This window comes from Tasmannia lanceolata, unplaced genomic scaffold (assembly GCF_043159265.1).
Source record: "Tasmannia lanceolata isolate RefF3 unplaced genomic scaffold, GAP_Taslan_0.1 ptg000003l, whole genome shotgun sequence".
NCBI lineage: Eukaryota > Viridiplantae > Streptophyta > Magnoliopsida > Canellales > Winteraceae > Tasmannia > Tasmannia lanceolata.
The window spans coordinates 63,036,151-63,053,593 of record NW_027518680.1 but is presented as its reverse complement, the minus strand read 5'-3'; the positions used below and the strand labels follow the sequence as shown (position 1 = coordinate 63,053,593).

Sequence of the window (17,443 nt, the reverse complement as noted above, 5' to 3'; positions counted from 1 at the left end):
ATATCACTTTATTTTCAAGAACAAACAAAGAAGAGAGCTGGAATTTTCAAGAGAATACAAACAAATGAAGGTAAAAATCAACATAAATGCATCCCATAAACATCCTCACATTAAAGTTGCATATCTCATGATGAGGGTATGAGAAAATGTTTCCAACGATTCTTGTCATTGAACCATTCAACTTCAATCAATACCTTAGTTATTGCTAAGAAAAGATGAACCCTCACGTAAAGTTGGCATCCTATTTTTCCTGTCTTGATGGATGCCAATTCCATGATATAAATTTTTGATCACATGCAATTCATTGACAACATCACCCATCTGCATTCGATCTCTTGGTGATTCTGCACAACAAGAGACACAGATTCTGATCATTGAGACCACACAGTCATGCATTCTATTTTTCATATTGGTATGATTTTCATTGTTATTATTGTTGACAACTTGGACTTCTTCTGAGATCAATCTCGATCACTCGATCTGGCAGCGCCATTGGTAGGAGCTTTTCCTGTGAACATCTCCAGCAACAAGATTCCATAACTATACACGTCTCCATGCGTAGATCTCTTTCCACCCATACCATATTCTTTCCATTGAAACATGAATACAAAAATCAAACCTTTGATCTTGTTAGAAAGAAACTATGACATGTTGCCAAATAAAACTTCATCCTATAATCAAGCTAATGAAAATTTTAAAATCTTATAAGATAATAATAAAGAAAAAAATATTGATAAAGTCATTTACCTGGAGCAACATATCCAATAGATCCCTTTATTGTCAGCGAGCTACTTTGATTGTTAGAGTGATTAGCAATGTCTTCAAAAATAAACCTTGCTAACCCAAAATCCCCCACATGGGCATTCATGTCATCATCAAGAAGAACATTGCTCGGTTTTAAATCACAATGAACAAGTGGTGTTTGTCCATGGTGATGAAGATAATCCAATGCAGAGGCCACATCAATGGCTATATTTAGCCTTTGGATAAGGGGTCAAGTTCATCAATGGATGTTGCATATCTCCACTTTGATGCAACCACATCTCTAAACTCCCATTAGGCATGTACTCAAAAACCAAAGCTTTAAAATCATTGCCTTGGTAATCAATACTTGAGCAAGAAGTTATGATCTTAATGGGATTCCGATGCCGAAAGTTTCTTAAGGCTTCACATTCAGCGTTGAAGCTCTTAGTGGCCCCCTGTTGTTGAAGGTTGAGTACCTTCACTGCAACAGCCGTTTCATTGTGGTCTAAAAATCCTTTTTAAACAGAACCATAACTTCCAGCACCAATCAAATTTTCCAATGAGAACCCATTAGTTGCTATTTGGAGCTCCGCATAAGAAAGCTTTAAACATAGATCCTCCAAAGGCATCGAAACAAAAGGATTATTTCTAAACTTTGTTTTCCAATAGAAGGAGCAAAGAAACAAGATAGCATAGTAAGGAATAAAATCACAGTGACTATTGAAATTATTACTCGTAGAAAATGAGATTTTCCACGTTTGTTATACACGTGGACAGGGCATGCTGGCAACTGTAGTTCTAGGATATCCCCACATAGCCTGTTGTTTCCATAAACTGAAATGGCACTTGCATTTCTAAAAATCCCTTCCTTTGGTACATCACCCTCAAGATCATTAAAAGACAGATTTAGATACTCGAGGAAGTGAAATTTTTCCAAGTATTCTGGAATCTTTCAGGACAAGTTATTGTATGAAAGATCTAGCTCTCAGATTCCTTTTAAATTGGCCAATGATGAAGGAATGGTTCCTTGAAAGAGGTTATGATCCATGTATAAGTATTCCAAGCTAATACAGTTGCCTAACGTGTTGGGAATTTCACCTGCTAAATTTTTATGAGAAAATTCTAATGCCCCAACTTGTTTTAAGTTTCCTACTTCTGAAGCAAGGGATCCTGTGAAAGAATTATACGATAAGTCAAGGACTATTGTTAGTGAGGAAAGCTTCAAAATCTGAGTAGGTATAGGACCATTGAGGCTATTTTGACCGAGCATTAGTTCTACCAAATATCCACAATTTCGAAGACTTGATGGAATGCCTCCTTGTAATTTATTTTCAGATAAATCAAGTCCTAACAAATGAGTTATGTTGCCAAGTGAAGATGGAATTTGGCCGTACAATCCATTTGTCTGCAAGGCCAATGATTGCAGCTTGTTAAGCTTTCCAAGTCCAACAGGAATAGTAACTATGAGAAAATTCCTCTCCATGCCCAGTGCTGTTAAACCTACCAGATTTTCAATACCTGATGGGATGCTACCAAATATCTGGTTTCTTCCTAAAACCAGTCGTGTCAGTTGAGCTGAGAGATTATCTATAGAGTCGGGCAGTGCACCACTTAAGTGATTGGTGTCCAGTGCTAATAATTGTAGACGAGAGAAATTGGTTAAAGAAGTGAGGAGAGTCATGTCGTTGGATTTGCCTCTGCTGCCTAGCTTATTATTTCCGAAGTTAAGAGCATAGAGACCTCGAAGGCTTCCCAAATTCATAGGTAGGAACCCACTAAAGCTATTATTAGAAAAATCGAGGATTGAAAGTCGTGATGCATTACATAAAGAGACTGGAATGGGTCCCATGAATAGATTCCCATCCATGAGAAGCCCACGTAAATTAGGGAGAGAGTGGCCCAGGTCGGGTGGAATGCTTCCATGCAACTGATTATATGCCAGAGAGAGAGCATAAATAGACGAGAGATTGTAAATTGGTTGAGGAATCATACCAGACAAATTATTTGCACTGAGTTGAAGGAATTCTAAGCTGGTTAGTTGTCCTAGCTCATATGGGATGCTTCCTTCCAAACTGTTACATCCTAGATCTAAACTGATGAAAGATGAAAGGTTCCCAAGCGAAGTTGGGATGTTTCCCATGAGATTATTTTTCCAAAGGTCTAAGTAAGCGAGCTGAGAGAATGAGTGGAACTTGTAGGGAACCCTCCCATCAAAATTATTGTAACTTAAATTCATGGACGTGAGTTTTGGGCAATGGGCAGTCAGATTGGCTGGTATTTCTCCTTCATATGAATTGAGGCTCAGACTGAGAGAACGCAAACGGAATAGACCACTCATGTCTGGAGGGAGTTGGCCAGAGAATCCGTTGTTTGCGAGGTTGATTTCATGGAGGAAGGTGAGATTTGCTATGTGAGGGGACATGGGTCGTCCGACCAAGCCTTAATCGCCAAGGTTCAAGGCATTGACCCTTTGAGAATGGCGACGACTACATGTGACTCCCTGCCAATGGCAAAAATGGAGAGAATTGTTCCATGAGGTCAAAGCCCCATTAGGATCATACGTTATTTCATGTATTGGCAACAAAACATATATTATTAAAGAACAGTATTATGGCATCTTTTTATAACCATTAACCTCTGGTGTATCTACTAGTGTGAGTGTATATATATATATATATATATATAGAGAGAGAGAGAGAGAGAAAGAGAGAGAGAGAGAGAGAGAGAGAGAGAGAGAGAAGAAAAACAGCATTCCCAAGAAATTCAAGAAAAATTCTACCTTCTGTGGAATGTGGCTTGGATTTCATTGGAAGGAGACAAGGGTGACACATCAACAGACAAGCAATTATAAAACAAGAAACATCCCTGGTAGTCACTAGAGATTTCGTTTCTATACAAAACAAGAGGTTTTGCTAATGTGGAATCCAAATGCCAAGCAAAAAACCTAAGCCATCCTGGCTTTTTGAGCATCTTTCCAGAGTTATGAAACCACTGGCAGGGCTATCTTGGTAAATAAAAGGGTGTATTTATCATTTTCCTTAAATGATTGGTATGATTTTTGAGCCACATATAGCAGAACGAAAGCAAGGCCAATCAAGTGTGATTAAGATCAATCATAACTTAGGTGTATTTCTTTTTTGGAAACAGGCCTTTGGTATAACGAGACATAAAGACTCCTTATTTTATTGAAATCTCATTTTATGGAATCAGCCTAAATTAATACTGAACTAAACGATAAACAAAGCTAAATCCACTGAAATACTACAAAGTGGAAAGACCCACTATGCCAAGTGATAGACTTTATAGCATTCTCAAAATGGAAATAATACTTCCACCCTCTTTAACAACGTCTGTTTGTATGTTTCCTGAACATGACTTTATTTTCATGAATAGGCAAAGAAGAGAGAGCTGGAAATGATGCCATTTTTACGATAATACAAACAAATGGAGGTGAAAATCAACATAAACGAATGCCACAACCATCCTTACATTAAAGTTGCATATCTCATGATGAGGTTATAAGAAAATATTTCCAATGATTGATGTCAATGAACCATTCAACTTCAATTAATACCTTAGTAATTACTTAGATAAGATGAACCCTCGTGTAAAGCTGGCATCCTATTTTGCCTATCTCGATAGATGCCTATTCCTTGATACAAGTCACTAATCACATGCAATTCCTTGACAACATCACCCATCTGCATTCGATCTCTTGGCGATTTTGCACAGCAAGAGACACCGACTCTGAACATTGAGACCACACAGTCATGCATTCTGCTTCTCATATTTCTATGGTTGTTATTATTGTTGGCAACTTGAAATTCTTCTGAGAGCAATTTTTGGTCTGTAATGTCCATCACTCGATCAGGTAGGGCCATCTTAGTGAACTGGTAGAGAGTTAGGCCATCTGTAAACAAATTGTCCGTTGGACTTTTTCCTGTGAACATCTCCAGCAACAAGATTCCATAACTATACACGTCTCCATGTGTAGATCTCTTTCCACCCATACCATACTCTTTGCATTTAAACATGAAGATAAAAATCAAAGCTTTGATCTTGTTAGAAAGGAAATATGAGATTCGTGTAATCAAGCTAATAAAAATTTTAAAAATCTTGTAAGATAATAATAAAGAACAAAATTTTTTGATAGAGTCGTTTACCTAGAGCGACATATCCAATTGAACCCTTTATCGTCAGCGAGCTACTTTGATTATTAGAGCGATTAGCATTGGGTTCAAAAATAAACCTTGCTAACCCAAAATCACTCACATGGGCATTCATGTCGTCATCAAGAAGAACATTGCTTGGTTTTAAATCACAATGAACAAGTGGTATTTCACCATGGTGATGAAGATAATCCAATGCAGAGGCCACATCAATGGCTATATTAAGCCTTTGAATAAGGGTCAAGTTCATCACTGGATGTTGCCCATCTTCACTTTGGTGCAACCACTTCTCTAAACTCCCATTAGGCATGTACTCAAAAACCAAAGCTTTAAAATCATTGCCTTGGTAATCAATACTTGAGCAAGAAGTTAAGATCTTAATGAGATTCCGATGCCGAATGTTTCTTAAGGCTTCACATTCGGCGTTGAAGCTCTTAGTAGCCCCGTGTTGTTGAAGGTTGAGTACCTTCACTGCAACAGCCGTTTCATTGTGGTCTAAAAATCCTTTATAAACAGAACCATAACTTCCAGCACCAATCAAATTTTCCAATGAGAACCCATTAGTTGCTCTTAGGAGCTCCGCATAAGAAAGCTTTAAACATAGATCCTCCAAAGGCGTCGAAACAACAGGATTCTTTCTCAACTTTCTTTTCCAATAGAAGGGAGCAAAGAAACAAGATAGTATAATAAGGAATAAAATCACACTGACTATTGAAATTATTACTCGTAGAGAATGAGATTTTCCATGTTTGTTATAAACTTGGAGAGGGCATGCTGTCAACTGTAGTTCTAGGATACCCCCACAAAGCTTGTTGTTTCCATAAACTGAAATCGCACTTGCATTTCTAAAAATCCCTTCCTTTGGTACATCACCCTCAAGATCATTAAAAGACAGATTTAGATACTCAAGTAAGTGAAACTTTTCCATGTATTCTGGAATCTTTCCAAACAAGTTATTGTGTGAAAGATCTAGCTGTTGAATTCCTTTTAAATTGACCAGTGATGAAGGAATGGTTCCTTGAAAGAGGTTATGATCCATGTGTAAGTATTCCAAACTATGACAATTTCCTAACGTACTAGGAATTTCACTTGATAAATTATTATAAGAAATGTCTAAATTCCCAAGTTGTTTCAAGTTTCCTACTTCTGAATCAAGGGATCCTATGAAAGAACTATGTGATAAGTCAAGGACTATTGTTAGTGAGGAAAGCTTCAGAATTTGTGTGGGTATTGTACCACTGAGGGTATTTTGACGAAGGATTACTGCTTCTAAATATCCACAGTTTCCTATACTTGATGGAATGCTTCCTTGTAATTTATTTTTTTGTAAACTGAGTTCTAACAAATGAATTATGTTGCCAAGGGAAGATGGAATTTGACCGAACAGTCCATTTGTCTGAAAGCTCAATAATTGCAGCTTATTAAGCTTTCCAATTCCGAAAGGAATAGTTCCTGTGAGAAAATTCGTCTCCATGCCCAGAGCTGTTAAACCTACCAGATTTTCAATACCTGATGGGATGCTCCCAAATATCTGGTTTCTTCCTAATGTCAGGTATGTCAGTTGAGTTGAGAGATTAGCTATATAGTCGGGCAGTGCACCACTTAAGTAATTGGTGTCCAGAGATAATTTTTGTAGACCAGAGCAATTGGTTAAAGGAGTGAGAAAAATCATGTCGTTAGATTTGCCTCTGCTTCCTAGCCAATTACCTTGAAAGCTAAGAATATAGAGGTCTTCAAGGCTTCCCAAATTCATAGGCAGGAGTCCACTAAAGCTATTACAACCAAAATCAATAGCTAAAAGGCGTGATGCATTAGAAAAAGAGACTGGAATGGGTCCTGTGAATAGGTTGTAACCCATGAGAAGCCATTGTAAATTAGGGAGAGAGAGGCCCAGGTCGGGTGGAAGGCTTCCATGCAACTGATTTTCTACCAGAGAGAGTATAGAAATAGATGAGAGATTGTAAATTGGTTGAGGAATCATACCAGACAAATTATTTGCACTGAGTTGAAGGAAATGTAAGCCGGTTAGTCGTCCGAGCTCATACGGGATGCTTCCTTCCAAACTATTTTGTACTAGTTCTAAATGGATGAGTGAAGAAAGGTTCCCAAGCGAGGATGGGATGTTTCCTGTGAGATTGTTATGTCTGAGGTTTAAGTAAGCGAGCTGAGAGAGCGAGTGGAACTTGTTGGGAACCCCCCCAACAAAATTATTGTAACTTAAATCCATGCCTACGAGCTTTGGCCAATGGGCAGTCAGATTGGTTGGTATTTCTCCTTCATATGAATTGCGCCTCAGATTGAGAGAACGCAAACGGAATAGACCACTCATCTCTGGAGGGAGTTGGCCGGAGAATCCATTGTTTGCGAGGTTGATTTCATGGAGGAAGGTGAGATTTGCTATGTGAAGGGACATGGGTCCGACCAAGCCTTGATCGCCAAGTTTCAAGGCAATGACCCTTTGAGGATGGCGACGACTACATGTGACTCCCTGCCAATGGCAAAAATGGAGAGAATTGTTCCATGAGGTCAAAGCCCCATTAGGATCATGCGTTATTTCATGTTTGAAGGCGAGCAAAGATAATCGATCGGTTTCGTTTCCTAGAGTGCCGGATTCTACAGATAAGAGCAGAGAGAGGAGGGTGACATGAAAGAGAAATGATGGATGCAATAACCTACAACTCACTTTACTTGGAAGCTCCATGGAGAGGGAAGAGAAACTCAAAAACTCTAAGAAAACAAGCCTGGGTTGAAGATGCAGAATCACCTTCAAAGGTTTCTATTTATTTTTGGGGGGGAGGGAGAACGAGTTGGACATTATTATCACATCTATTTGTCCGATTGGAGCGGTGGTTGGGCATTATTATCATATCTATTTGTTTGATTGCCCAACAGACCATTGTTCTAGGGGAAATGATATATTCATCCCATTTTCTTCACTGAGGAACGCCCTTCTAGAGTAAAATGAGCAGTCATAAATACACTAAAGGGGGTGGCCCGGGGAAGAAAAAGGAGCTGAATAGGATCCATGACTTTTGCCCATCACTACCTAATCTTTCCAACCTGTTCTATTTGGATTTTGAGAATTGATTTTGAGTCCAAAACTGACTATTGAACTCAAAATTAAACGCAATTTACAGTCAAATAATCAGTTTACTTTAGCCATCCATATAGGAATCTACCAGGTGAATGTGGACCGTTGATCAGAACGATCCTAGCCATCTGTATTAGACTTTTACCGGCCGAATGTGGATCCTAGCCATCTGTATTAGACTTCTACCGGCCGAATGTGGACCGCTGATCGGAATGATCGTAGCCCTCTGTATGAGACTACTACCGATTAATGTTGGAGGTTAATCTTTTTCCTTTTCTACAAATCATTTAAAGAAACATGCATATAGATGGTTCAATTCTACAATAGAAAACTTAGGGTCGGGCCGAGTTAGGGTACCCGAGGCATTAACCCAGAACCACACCCGACCTAAGTCAGGGTCTAAAAAAATAAACCCTGGTCCGCCCTCAGGGTTGGAAAATCCAGCCCTGACCCAGTTCGGGCTCAGGGCGGGTCAGGGCTGACAGGGCCAAACTTGCACCCCTAGTTGTAAGCCCTTACACCATATAATTTCTCAACATTAACACTTTGAAAACGGAATTCCATAAATTATATATAAAGAAAAAAGAGTTTATACACACCCTTAACTGTGTTAAACTTTTTGTAGATAGACACGTGGTATAACTGGGAGGGCTGTTACAAACTTCCTAAAAATGTAGTGTCTTCCTAATGACTCCTTTTCCTCTCCCAATTTAGCCTATTGGCCATTGGTAGGATTTTATCCTAATCATCAGCCTAAGATTCCATAAATTTGAGTGATTTGGAATGTTGATAATTGCTAGGCAATTTTGGGGAAAGTCAATTCTCGGCTTAATTGTGCAAGAGAACAAACAATATTCTCAGTTTTTAACAGATTTTGTCTTATTCTTTTGATTCATCTGAGCTGGGTGTTATCTACTGCAAAAGTGAGCCGCAAATGTCTTTCCAAAAAATTCAATAGCAAATCCTATTGAGAATTGAAACAATAATGAGGGTAGCTCACATGCCAGCTCACATGCCAGCTAAATGGGCATCCTATTTGCATCCTAGATAGACGGACTCTGATTGTTTGATCTAGGCTGGACCAGAGGTTGTTCAATGGATCAACAGACCTCATAATGGGCCTAGGGCGACTCTTAGTTTTTTATTTTTTTTATTTTATGAAATGGTGTTACTTTATCGAGTTCTTCATGAAAAATTTCTAAAGGATTCAGTAGCCGACCCCAACTAGTTTGGGACAACGGCTTAGTTGAGTTGAGTTGGTACTTTATTTAGGAAAAAAGAGTGCCAAAGATCAAGGCGGGTCATGGGCCTAGGAGTACAAAAGCCAAGTAAACAGACATAATTTCTTAGAGAGGAAGAAATTCAAAAAATTATAGCTCGGCTCTAGTCATACTCCCATGAGCTAGACTACCCGCCTCACGGTTCCTAGGGCGACTGTTAGTAAAAAATCCGAACATTGATAGTTAGAATCTATGTAACCTGGTTAGTCGGTTCGCTTCATTCGGGTTGAAGTCAGCATTTCAAAATTTTCATATAAACCCTATTTGAATTTTTGATTTAATTCACTGTTAATTATCTGTATTTGATAATTCCAATCATTCCAATATATTATTAGAATTTTGAACTTATTTTCAAATAATTGGAGGAAAGAAATAAGAAGGAAAATATATTGTGAGTCATGACTTAGAATATTGTTTCAGTGCTCAAAATCTATCAAATAATAAAAAAGATACTAAATAATTGGAGGAAAGAAATAAGAATATTGTTTCAGTGTTCAAAATCTATCAAATAATCAAAAAATACTAAATAACCCATGACATTTATTTATTTAAATTTTAAATTTATAAATATTTTAAATTTCAAAATATATAGGTAGCATACAAAGTAACTTTTAATAGAGTGATTATAGAAAATGTAACTTCAAACATAAGTCTTGCATGAACAGTTTTGATGGTGAAGATATTTTATGGGTAGAATTTAGTCGTAACTCAGTCAGTATTAATGCTTCATAAATTTATAGTCACTATTTAGTAAATTAAGTTTCAAGAACATGTACGTTTCAGGCTCTAATAATTAATGCTTCATAAATTTATAATCACTTATACATTATCGATGAGAGAAAGAACAGACATTGCTCCTTTACTGATAATTTATACTTTTTTATTTCTAATACTTAATAAATAAATTTAGCAATATAAGATATATGAAAGTCCTTTCTAAGGAAATATTATTCGAGGTACATACAAAGTAAAAGTTAATATTCTTCAAAGTACGTACTATATGTAGCTACTTAGGAAAAGTTCTTCAATCTCTTTAATAGAATGATCAATCTCTTTAATAGAATGATCGGTTCTACCCTAATGCATAGGCTTGGGTAGAGATGGTGGCCACACCCCGTAAATTGAAAACCAAATTAGAACTGGAAACTCCTTGTGCGCCCTGTTTGGTCATTTCCTCTAGAAGAACCAATCCAAAGGAGGAATTTGTCCTAAAATATCTGGCTTAGAGCTTTTATCGTTTTCCTTGTAAGTATCTCTAATGGTTCCTTTACCTCTTACGAGATAAAACAGTAGAAAAGTTAATATAAAATGCAAGAGTGGAGAGGCAGAAGAAACACAAGGATATTTCTGTCAATAGACCTTATACATGACATTAAAATGGAATTGTCGTCTTCTCACATGGAATGTAATGGAAGAGAGGGATTCTTCTTGGGGTAGGCAAAGTGGTATAATAAAATTAAAAAATAACTTAAAAGGGGGCATGAGAATATGAAAACCCTTTGGATTGGTGTTTGGATTGTTGGAATCAAGAATCAGAATTCGCATCCTATTCTGATTCTCCTTGAAAACGGAATGAAAAAATTAGAACTAAAATTTTAATTAATAAGATTCTATTAAAAATTTCATTATGTTCGGGGTGGAATCAAAATACTACCTATAGGGGTGGGAATTGGGAAACATATTCTAGCATTTCCCTTATTAATTACGCCATGATGGCATTCCTGCTCCTTGATTTTGTTTATTTTGGTGACACACATGATCTTGGTTCCATCCTGAATGGTCTCTTGTTTATAAGAAATAAGGCCAAAAAAAGGAAAAAAAAGTTTAGATTTTTTAAGTTGGTAAGTTGGGATTAAACCTCCGACCTCAAGGTTGAAGAAAAACCTTAACCAGTTGAGCACTAGGCTCAAGCCCAAGAAAAATTCAGTTTTGTTTGTCAACCCTAAAATGAGGCAATGGGTTAGACTTGTAGTCGGCATTCAGATCAACTGATCCGATCGCACCCACGTTGCACCCGTGCGGCCTAAAAAGTGGCTTCGAGAGAGAGATTTAACAACCATGGCTCATAAAACATTTTCTACTTGATTTGTTCAACATCAAATTATATACTAGCAGTTTACAAGATAGTTTAGGATTTTATTAGGAAGTGAAAGGCTGGGTAGGTAAAACCCTCTTTCACCAAACTTTGGAAATTGATTTTAATTAGCCCCTTAAAAGGTAAGAGGGGGGCTTTCACTCATATATGAGGAATGCTAAATTGAAGTATGCTCTTGCAAAAACCCAGTCACGACGACATCCTATTGGACCCATTGCACTCAACCGCATTAATCTTTCCTTCAGTTTCTGCATTTTTTCTATGCAGCTATAAATGTGGTTGAGTGGTGTGGACCCCATGAAGAGCCATTAAGCTAGGGTTTGCAAGGATGTCCTTCAGTTTAGCATTCCTCTATGTAGTATAGATTAGAACAACATAAAACAAATAAAGGGTTACACTTATTAAAAAAGAGAGTAGGGATGCCATTTCCCTTGAAAAATACCAAGGTGATGTTTGGCAGCCATGAAAATTTCTTCCATGGAATATTTGTGGGTCCAATTCTGAGAGAGGAGCTGAGAATGAAGGGCAGAAGGGAGGGGAGAGAGCATGAGAAATCTCTTAAAATCAATGCGTATAAACAAACCCACAGTTTTGTCGGGCTCCCGGAGTGATCGTTGATATCCACACTCCCTTGTTTCAATAATGGCACTCCAATATTTACACATATGAATGAGACGCACGCCCTACGTTTGCCTTACTCAAGAAGATTCCCGATAGCATGTGACCCAACATCCCTTTTTGTCTCCACCAATACCTTCCCTAACAACACAACAAACCCCTCTTTTGGACTCTTTCACCTCCTTTTTCCTTTTCTTATGGGTTGGTTCCTTATGTATCATTAACAAATTGGAGCACTGTTTCATTAAAAAATTATTTCCATATGTTGATCCTAACCCTCCGATATGTAGAGGGACTGTTTGATCCTAATCTTCTACAGATCTGAGGGTTAAGAACAACTTATATATGGAAAGGATTTTTGGGGCACAACCTATTTAGGCTATGGCCCATCCAATGGACGGTTTGGATCATCCTATGGTGCAGGCCAGACCTTACTTTTAATAAAGTGAAGAGTGCGATCATCAAAATACAATAGTGCTAATAACATTTCCCAAAATCAATCATAACTTAAGCGTCCTTTTTTGAAATGAGGCCCTCGGTACGAAGAATAAAGACTGATATTATTAAAATTTTATTTTACAGAATAAATCTAAATTAACATTGAACTAAAAGATCAACGAAGCTAAACCCACTGAAGTACTACAATGAGGAAAGACCCACTATGCCAAGTGATGGACTTTATAGCATTCTCAAAAGGGAAATGATATTTCAACCCCCTTCAGCAGCATTGTTTGTTTGTCTATGTCCTCAATATCACTTTATTTTCAAGAACAAACAAAGAAGTTAGCTGGAATTTTCAAGAGAATACAAACAAATGAAGGTGAAAATCAACATAAATGCATGGCATAAACACCCTCACATTAAAGTTGCATATCTCATGATGAGGGTATGAGAAAATGTTTCCAACGATTCTTGTCATTGAACCATTCAACTTCAATCAATACCTTAGTTGTTGCTAAGATACGATGAACCCTCACGTAAAGTTGGCATCCTATTTTTCCTGTCTCGATGGATGCCAATTCCATGATATAATTTTTTGATCTCATGCAATTCTGTGACAACATTACCCATCTGCATTCGATCTCTTGGTGATTCTGCACAACAAGAGATACCGATTCTGAACATTGAGACCACACAGTCATGGATTCTATTTTTCATAATGGTATGATTTTCATTGTTATTATTGTTGACAACTTGGACTTCTTCTGAGATCAATTGTGGGTCTGTAATCTCGATCACTCGATCTGGCAGTGCCGTCTTAGCGAACTGGTCGAGAGTTAGGCCATCTGTAAACAAGTTATTGGTAGGAGCTTTTCCTGTGAACATCTCCAGCAACAAGATTCCATAACTGTACACGTCTCCATGCGTAGATCTCTTTCCACCCATACCATACCCTTTCCATTTAAACATGAATACAAAAATCAAAGCTTTGATCTTGTTAGAAAGAAACTATGAGATGTTGCCAAATAAAACTTCATCTTGTAATCAAGCTAATGAAAATTTTAAAATCTTATAAGATAATAATAAAGAATAAAAAATAATGATAAAGTCATTTACCTGGAGCAACATATCCAATAGATCCCTTTATTGTCAGCGAGCTACTTTGATTGTTAGAGTGATTTGCAGTGTCTTCAAAAATAAACCTTGCTAACCCAAAATCCCCCACATGGGCATTCATGTCATCATCAAGAAGAACATTGCTCGGTTTTAAATCACCATGAACAAGTGGTGTTTGTCCATGGTGATGAAGATAATCCAATGCACAGGCCACATCAATGGCTACATTTAGCCTTTGAATAAGGGTCAAGTTCACCAATGGATGTTGCCCATCGCCACTTTGATGCAACCACATCTCTAAACTCCCATTAGGCATGTACTCAAAAACCAAAGCTTTAAAATCATTGCCTTGGTAATCAATACTTGAGCAAGAAGTTAAGATCCTAATGAGATTCCGATGCCGAATGTTTCTCAAGGCTTCACATTCGGTGTTGAAGCTCTTAGTGGCCCCGTGTTGTTGAAGGTTGAGTACCTTCACTGCAACAACCGTTTCGTTCTGGTCTAAAAATCCTTTATAAACATAACCATAACTTCCAGCACCAACCAAGTTTTCCAAAGAGAACCCATTAGTTGCTCTAAGTAACTCCGCATAGGAAAGCTTTAAGCATGGATCCACCGAAGGTGACATTACTAAAGGGTTCTTCCCCGACTTTCTTTTCCAATAGAAGGTAATATAGAAAAAGGATAATATAATAAGAAATAAAACCACACTTGCTATTGAAATTATTACTAGTAGAGAATGAGATTTTCCACGTTTGTTATAAATGTGGAGAGGGCACGCTGGCAACTGTAGTTCTAGGATACCCCCACAAAGCTTGTTGTTTCCGTGAACTGAAATCGCACTTGCATTTTGAAAAATCCCTTCCTTTGGTACTTCACCCTCAAGATCATTAAAAGATAGATTTAGATACTCGAGGCCGCGAAACTTTTCCAGGTATTCTGGAATCTTTCCAGACAAGTTATTGTGTGAAAGATCTAGCTCTCGAATACCTTTTAAACTGCCCAATGATGACGGAATGGTTCCTTGAAAGAGGTTATGATCCATATAAAGGTATTCCAAACTAAGACAATTGCCTAACGTGTCTGGAATTTCTCCAGACAAACTGTTGCCAGACATGTACAATCTCCCAAGTTGTTTTAAGTTTCCTACTTCTGAAGCAAGGGGCCCGGTTAAAGAATTATATGATAATCCAAGGTACATTGATAGAGAGGAAAGCTTAAGAATTTGGTTGGGTATGGTACCAGTCAGGCTGTTATGATGAAGATATATGGATTCCAAATTTCCACAATTTTCAAGACTTGATGGAATGTGTCCTTGTAATTTATTTGTAGATAGATCGAGTGTTAACAAATGAGTTATGTTACCAAGGGAAGATGGAATTTGCCCGAACAATCCATTTCTGTTTAAGGTCAATAATTGCAGCTTGTTAAGCTTTCCAAGTCCAACAGGAATAGTACCTGTGAGAAAATTATTCTCCATGCCTAGTGTCTTTAAACCTACGAGATTTTCAATACCTGAAGGGATGCTCCCAAATATCTGGTTTCTTCCAAAAGTCAGTCGTTTAAATTGAGTTGAGAGATTAGCTATAGAGTCGGGCAGTGCACCACTTAAGTAATTGGTGTCCAGTTGTAATTTTTCTAGACTAGAGCAATTGGTTAAAGAAGTGAGAAAAATCATGTCGTTAGATTTGCCTCTGCTTCCTAGCTGATTATCTGCGAAGCTAAGATAATTGAGATCTTGTAGGCTTCCCAAATTCATAGGTAGAAGTCCACTAAAGCTATTATAACCAAAATCAAGGTTTGAAAGGCGTGATGCATTAGAAAAAGAGACTGGAATGGGTCCTGTGAGTAGATTCACATCCATGAGAAGCCATTGTAAATTAGGGAGAGAGAGGCCCAGGTCGGGTGGAAGGCTTCCATGCAACTGATTTTCTGCCAGTGAGAGAGTAGAAATAGACGAGAGATTGTAAATTGGTTGAGGTATCATACCTGACAAATTATTTACACTGAGTTGAAGGAAATCTAAGCTGGTTAGTCGTCCGAGCTCATACGGGATGCTTCCTTCCAAACTATTATATCCTAGATCTAAATAGATGAGAGATGAAAGGTTCCCAAGGGAAGTTGGGATGTTTCCCATGAGATTATTTTTCCAAAGGTCTAAGTAAGCGAGCTGAGAGAACGAGTGGAACTTGTAGGGAACCCCCCCAACAAAATTATTGTAACTTAAATTCATAGACGTGAGTTTTGGGCAATGGGCAGTCAGATTGGCTGGTATTTCTCCTTCATATGAATTGAGGCTCAGATTGAGAGAACGCAAACGGAATAGACCACTCATGTCTGGAGGGAGTTGGCCAGAGAATCCGTTGTTTGCGAGGTTGATTTCATGGAGGAAGGTGAGATTTGCTATGTGAGGGGACATGGGTCCGACCAAGCCTTGATCGCCAAGTTTCAAGGCAATGACCCTTTGAGGATGGCGACGACCGCATGTGACTCCCAGCCATTGGCAGAAATTGAGAGAATTGTTCCATGAGTTTAAAGCCCCATTAGGGTCTTGGGTTATTTCATGTTTGAAGGCAAGCAAAGCTAGTCGATCGGTTTCGTTTCCTAGAGTGAGAGATTCTACAGATAAGAAGAGGAGACAGAGGAGGAAGACATGGAAGAGAAACGATGAAGGCAATAACCTACAACTCAGTTTACTTGGAAGCTCCATGGAAAGGGAAGAGAAACTCTAAAACCCTAAGAAAACAAGCCTGGGTTGAAGATGCAGAATCACCTTCAAACCCTTCTATTTATAGGGGAGAGAGAGAGAGAGAGATCTGACTGGTCGATAGAGAGATCTGACGAGTGGATAGAAAGATAAGACTAGATGGGCATTAATATTGGACTTCTACCGATTTTTCATTTTTGTCAAAGATGGCATAAGTGGGGCCCCACGTTAGGCCTTCTACTTTAAGTGGGGCCCCACGACGTTCATACATCAATGCTTGGAGTCACCCTATCTCCGCAATACTTGACTTCCGCTGCCGTATACACGAGGGATGGTTTGGAATGGATGTTGTCTTTCCGCAGAAAAAGACAAAAGAGATTTTCCTCCAAGAACACTTTGTGACCATACACTAATTAGTCAAGTCAATGTCTATAGTTGAAAGTATGAGTATCATTATCAAAACAAATAGGCTCTCACCCGTTTATTATACGTTTAGGAGAAATTATATGAAAGTATGAGTATCATTATCAATAAAGTAGTGATGGATTTGATATTTCCACACCCCCTGCTATTAGAGGTAGGGCTGCAACTCGAGCCGGGTTTTACCCGACCCGCATCGACCCGACCCGAAAATAGCCTGGGTTGGGTTCAGGTTTCATAGGTTTCGGGTCGAGCCGGGTTGAGCATTCAAAAGCCCGCATGAATCTCGGGTCGAGCCGGGTTTGAAGGGGCCCGACCAGAGCCAACCCGACCCGAGTTACATAAGTTATAGTATGTACATTTTTTTCTATTGTTAGTTAAAAGTTAAAAGTGAAAACCCACGCACCCATTGTTATTGCGTGTGAGTGTAATATATGCTTCTATGAGTTGAGTTTATTCAAGTGTTTTGATTCAACATTGATTGTAATTACAACATTGTTTGATTACAGCATTGTTTGATTCAAGTGTAATGTGAGTGTAATTACATCATTGTTTGATTCAAGTGTAATGTGAGTGTAATTTCTGCTTCTATGAGTTGAGTTGCCTTGCCAAACAAGAATTTTCCTTTAAAAATTGCGTCAACGTGAAAAAACCCGAACCGACCCGACCCGAGATTTATCATGGGTAGGGCCGGGTTTGGGAATCGTGGGTTTTCCGAAAAAAAACCCGACCCGACCCGCCCGACCCGAGTTGCAGCCCTAA

The 17,443-nt window shown here is 38.4% G+C and overlaps 2 protein-coding genes across 3 annotated transcripts; both read right to left on the bottom strand.

Annotated features, from left to right (window-relative positions):
• Positions 1-4,316: 4,316 nt before the first annotated feature.
• On the bottom strand, positions 4,317-7,683 carry LOC143864316 (receptor kinase-like protein Xa21). 2 transcript variants are annotated; one of them, XM_077375231.1, is made up of 2 exons: positions 4,908-7,683; positions 4,317-4,762 (listed from the first exon to the last, which is right to left on the bottom strand). In XM_077375231.1, the coding sequence occupies exons 1-2, from the start codon at positions 7,612-7,614 to the stop codon at positions 4,320-4,322; spliced, it is 3,150 nt and encodes a 1,049-aa protein (XP_077231346.1). In that variant the 5' UTR covers positions 7,615-7,683; the 3' UTR covers positions 4,317-4,319. The 2 variants fall into 2 exon arrangements, with proteins under 2 accessions (XP_077231346.1, XP_077231351.1); XM_077375236.1 differs by having other exon boundaries at positions 4,317-4,684.
• Positions 7,684-12,590: 4,907 nt separating this feature from the next.
• On the bottom strand, positions 12,591-16,307 carry LOC143858355 (receptor kinase-like protein Xa21). The gene is made up of 2 exons (XM_077368993.1): positions 13,555-16,307; positions 12,591-13,391 (listed from the first exon to the last, which is right to left on the bottom strand). The coding sequence occupies exons 1-2, from the start codon at positions 16,262-16,264 to the stop codon at positions 12,943-12,945; spliced, it is 3,159 nt and encodes a 1,052-aa protein (XP_077225108.1). The 5' UTR covers positions 16,265-16,307; the 3' UTR covers positions 12,591-12,942.
• Positions 16,308-17,443: the final 1,136 nt, after the last annotated feature.

What these genes read in the sequence shown, in the direction of transcription:
- LOC143864316 (XM_077375231.1), bottom strand. Translation starts at nt 7,614, where the DNA reads ATGGAGCTTCCAAGTAAAGTGAGTTGTAGGTTATTGCATCCATCATTT. An exon ending in AATTGGATATGTCGCTCTAG is followed by an intron (nt 4,763 to 4,907) that starts GTAAACGACTCT and finishes TTAAATGCAAAG; the next exon opens with AGTATGGTATGGGTGGAAAG.
- LOC143858355 (XM_077368993.1), bottom strand. Translation starts at nt 16,264, where the DNA reads ATGGAGCTTCCAAGTAAACTGAGTTGTAGGTTATTGCCTTCATCGTTT. An exon ending in TATTGGATATGTTGCTCCAG is followed by an intron (nt 13,392 to 13,554) that starts GTAAATGACTTT and finishes TTAAATGGAAAG; the next exon opens with GGTATGGTATGGGTGGAAAG.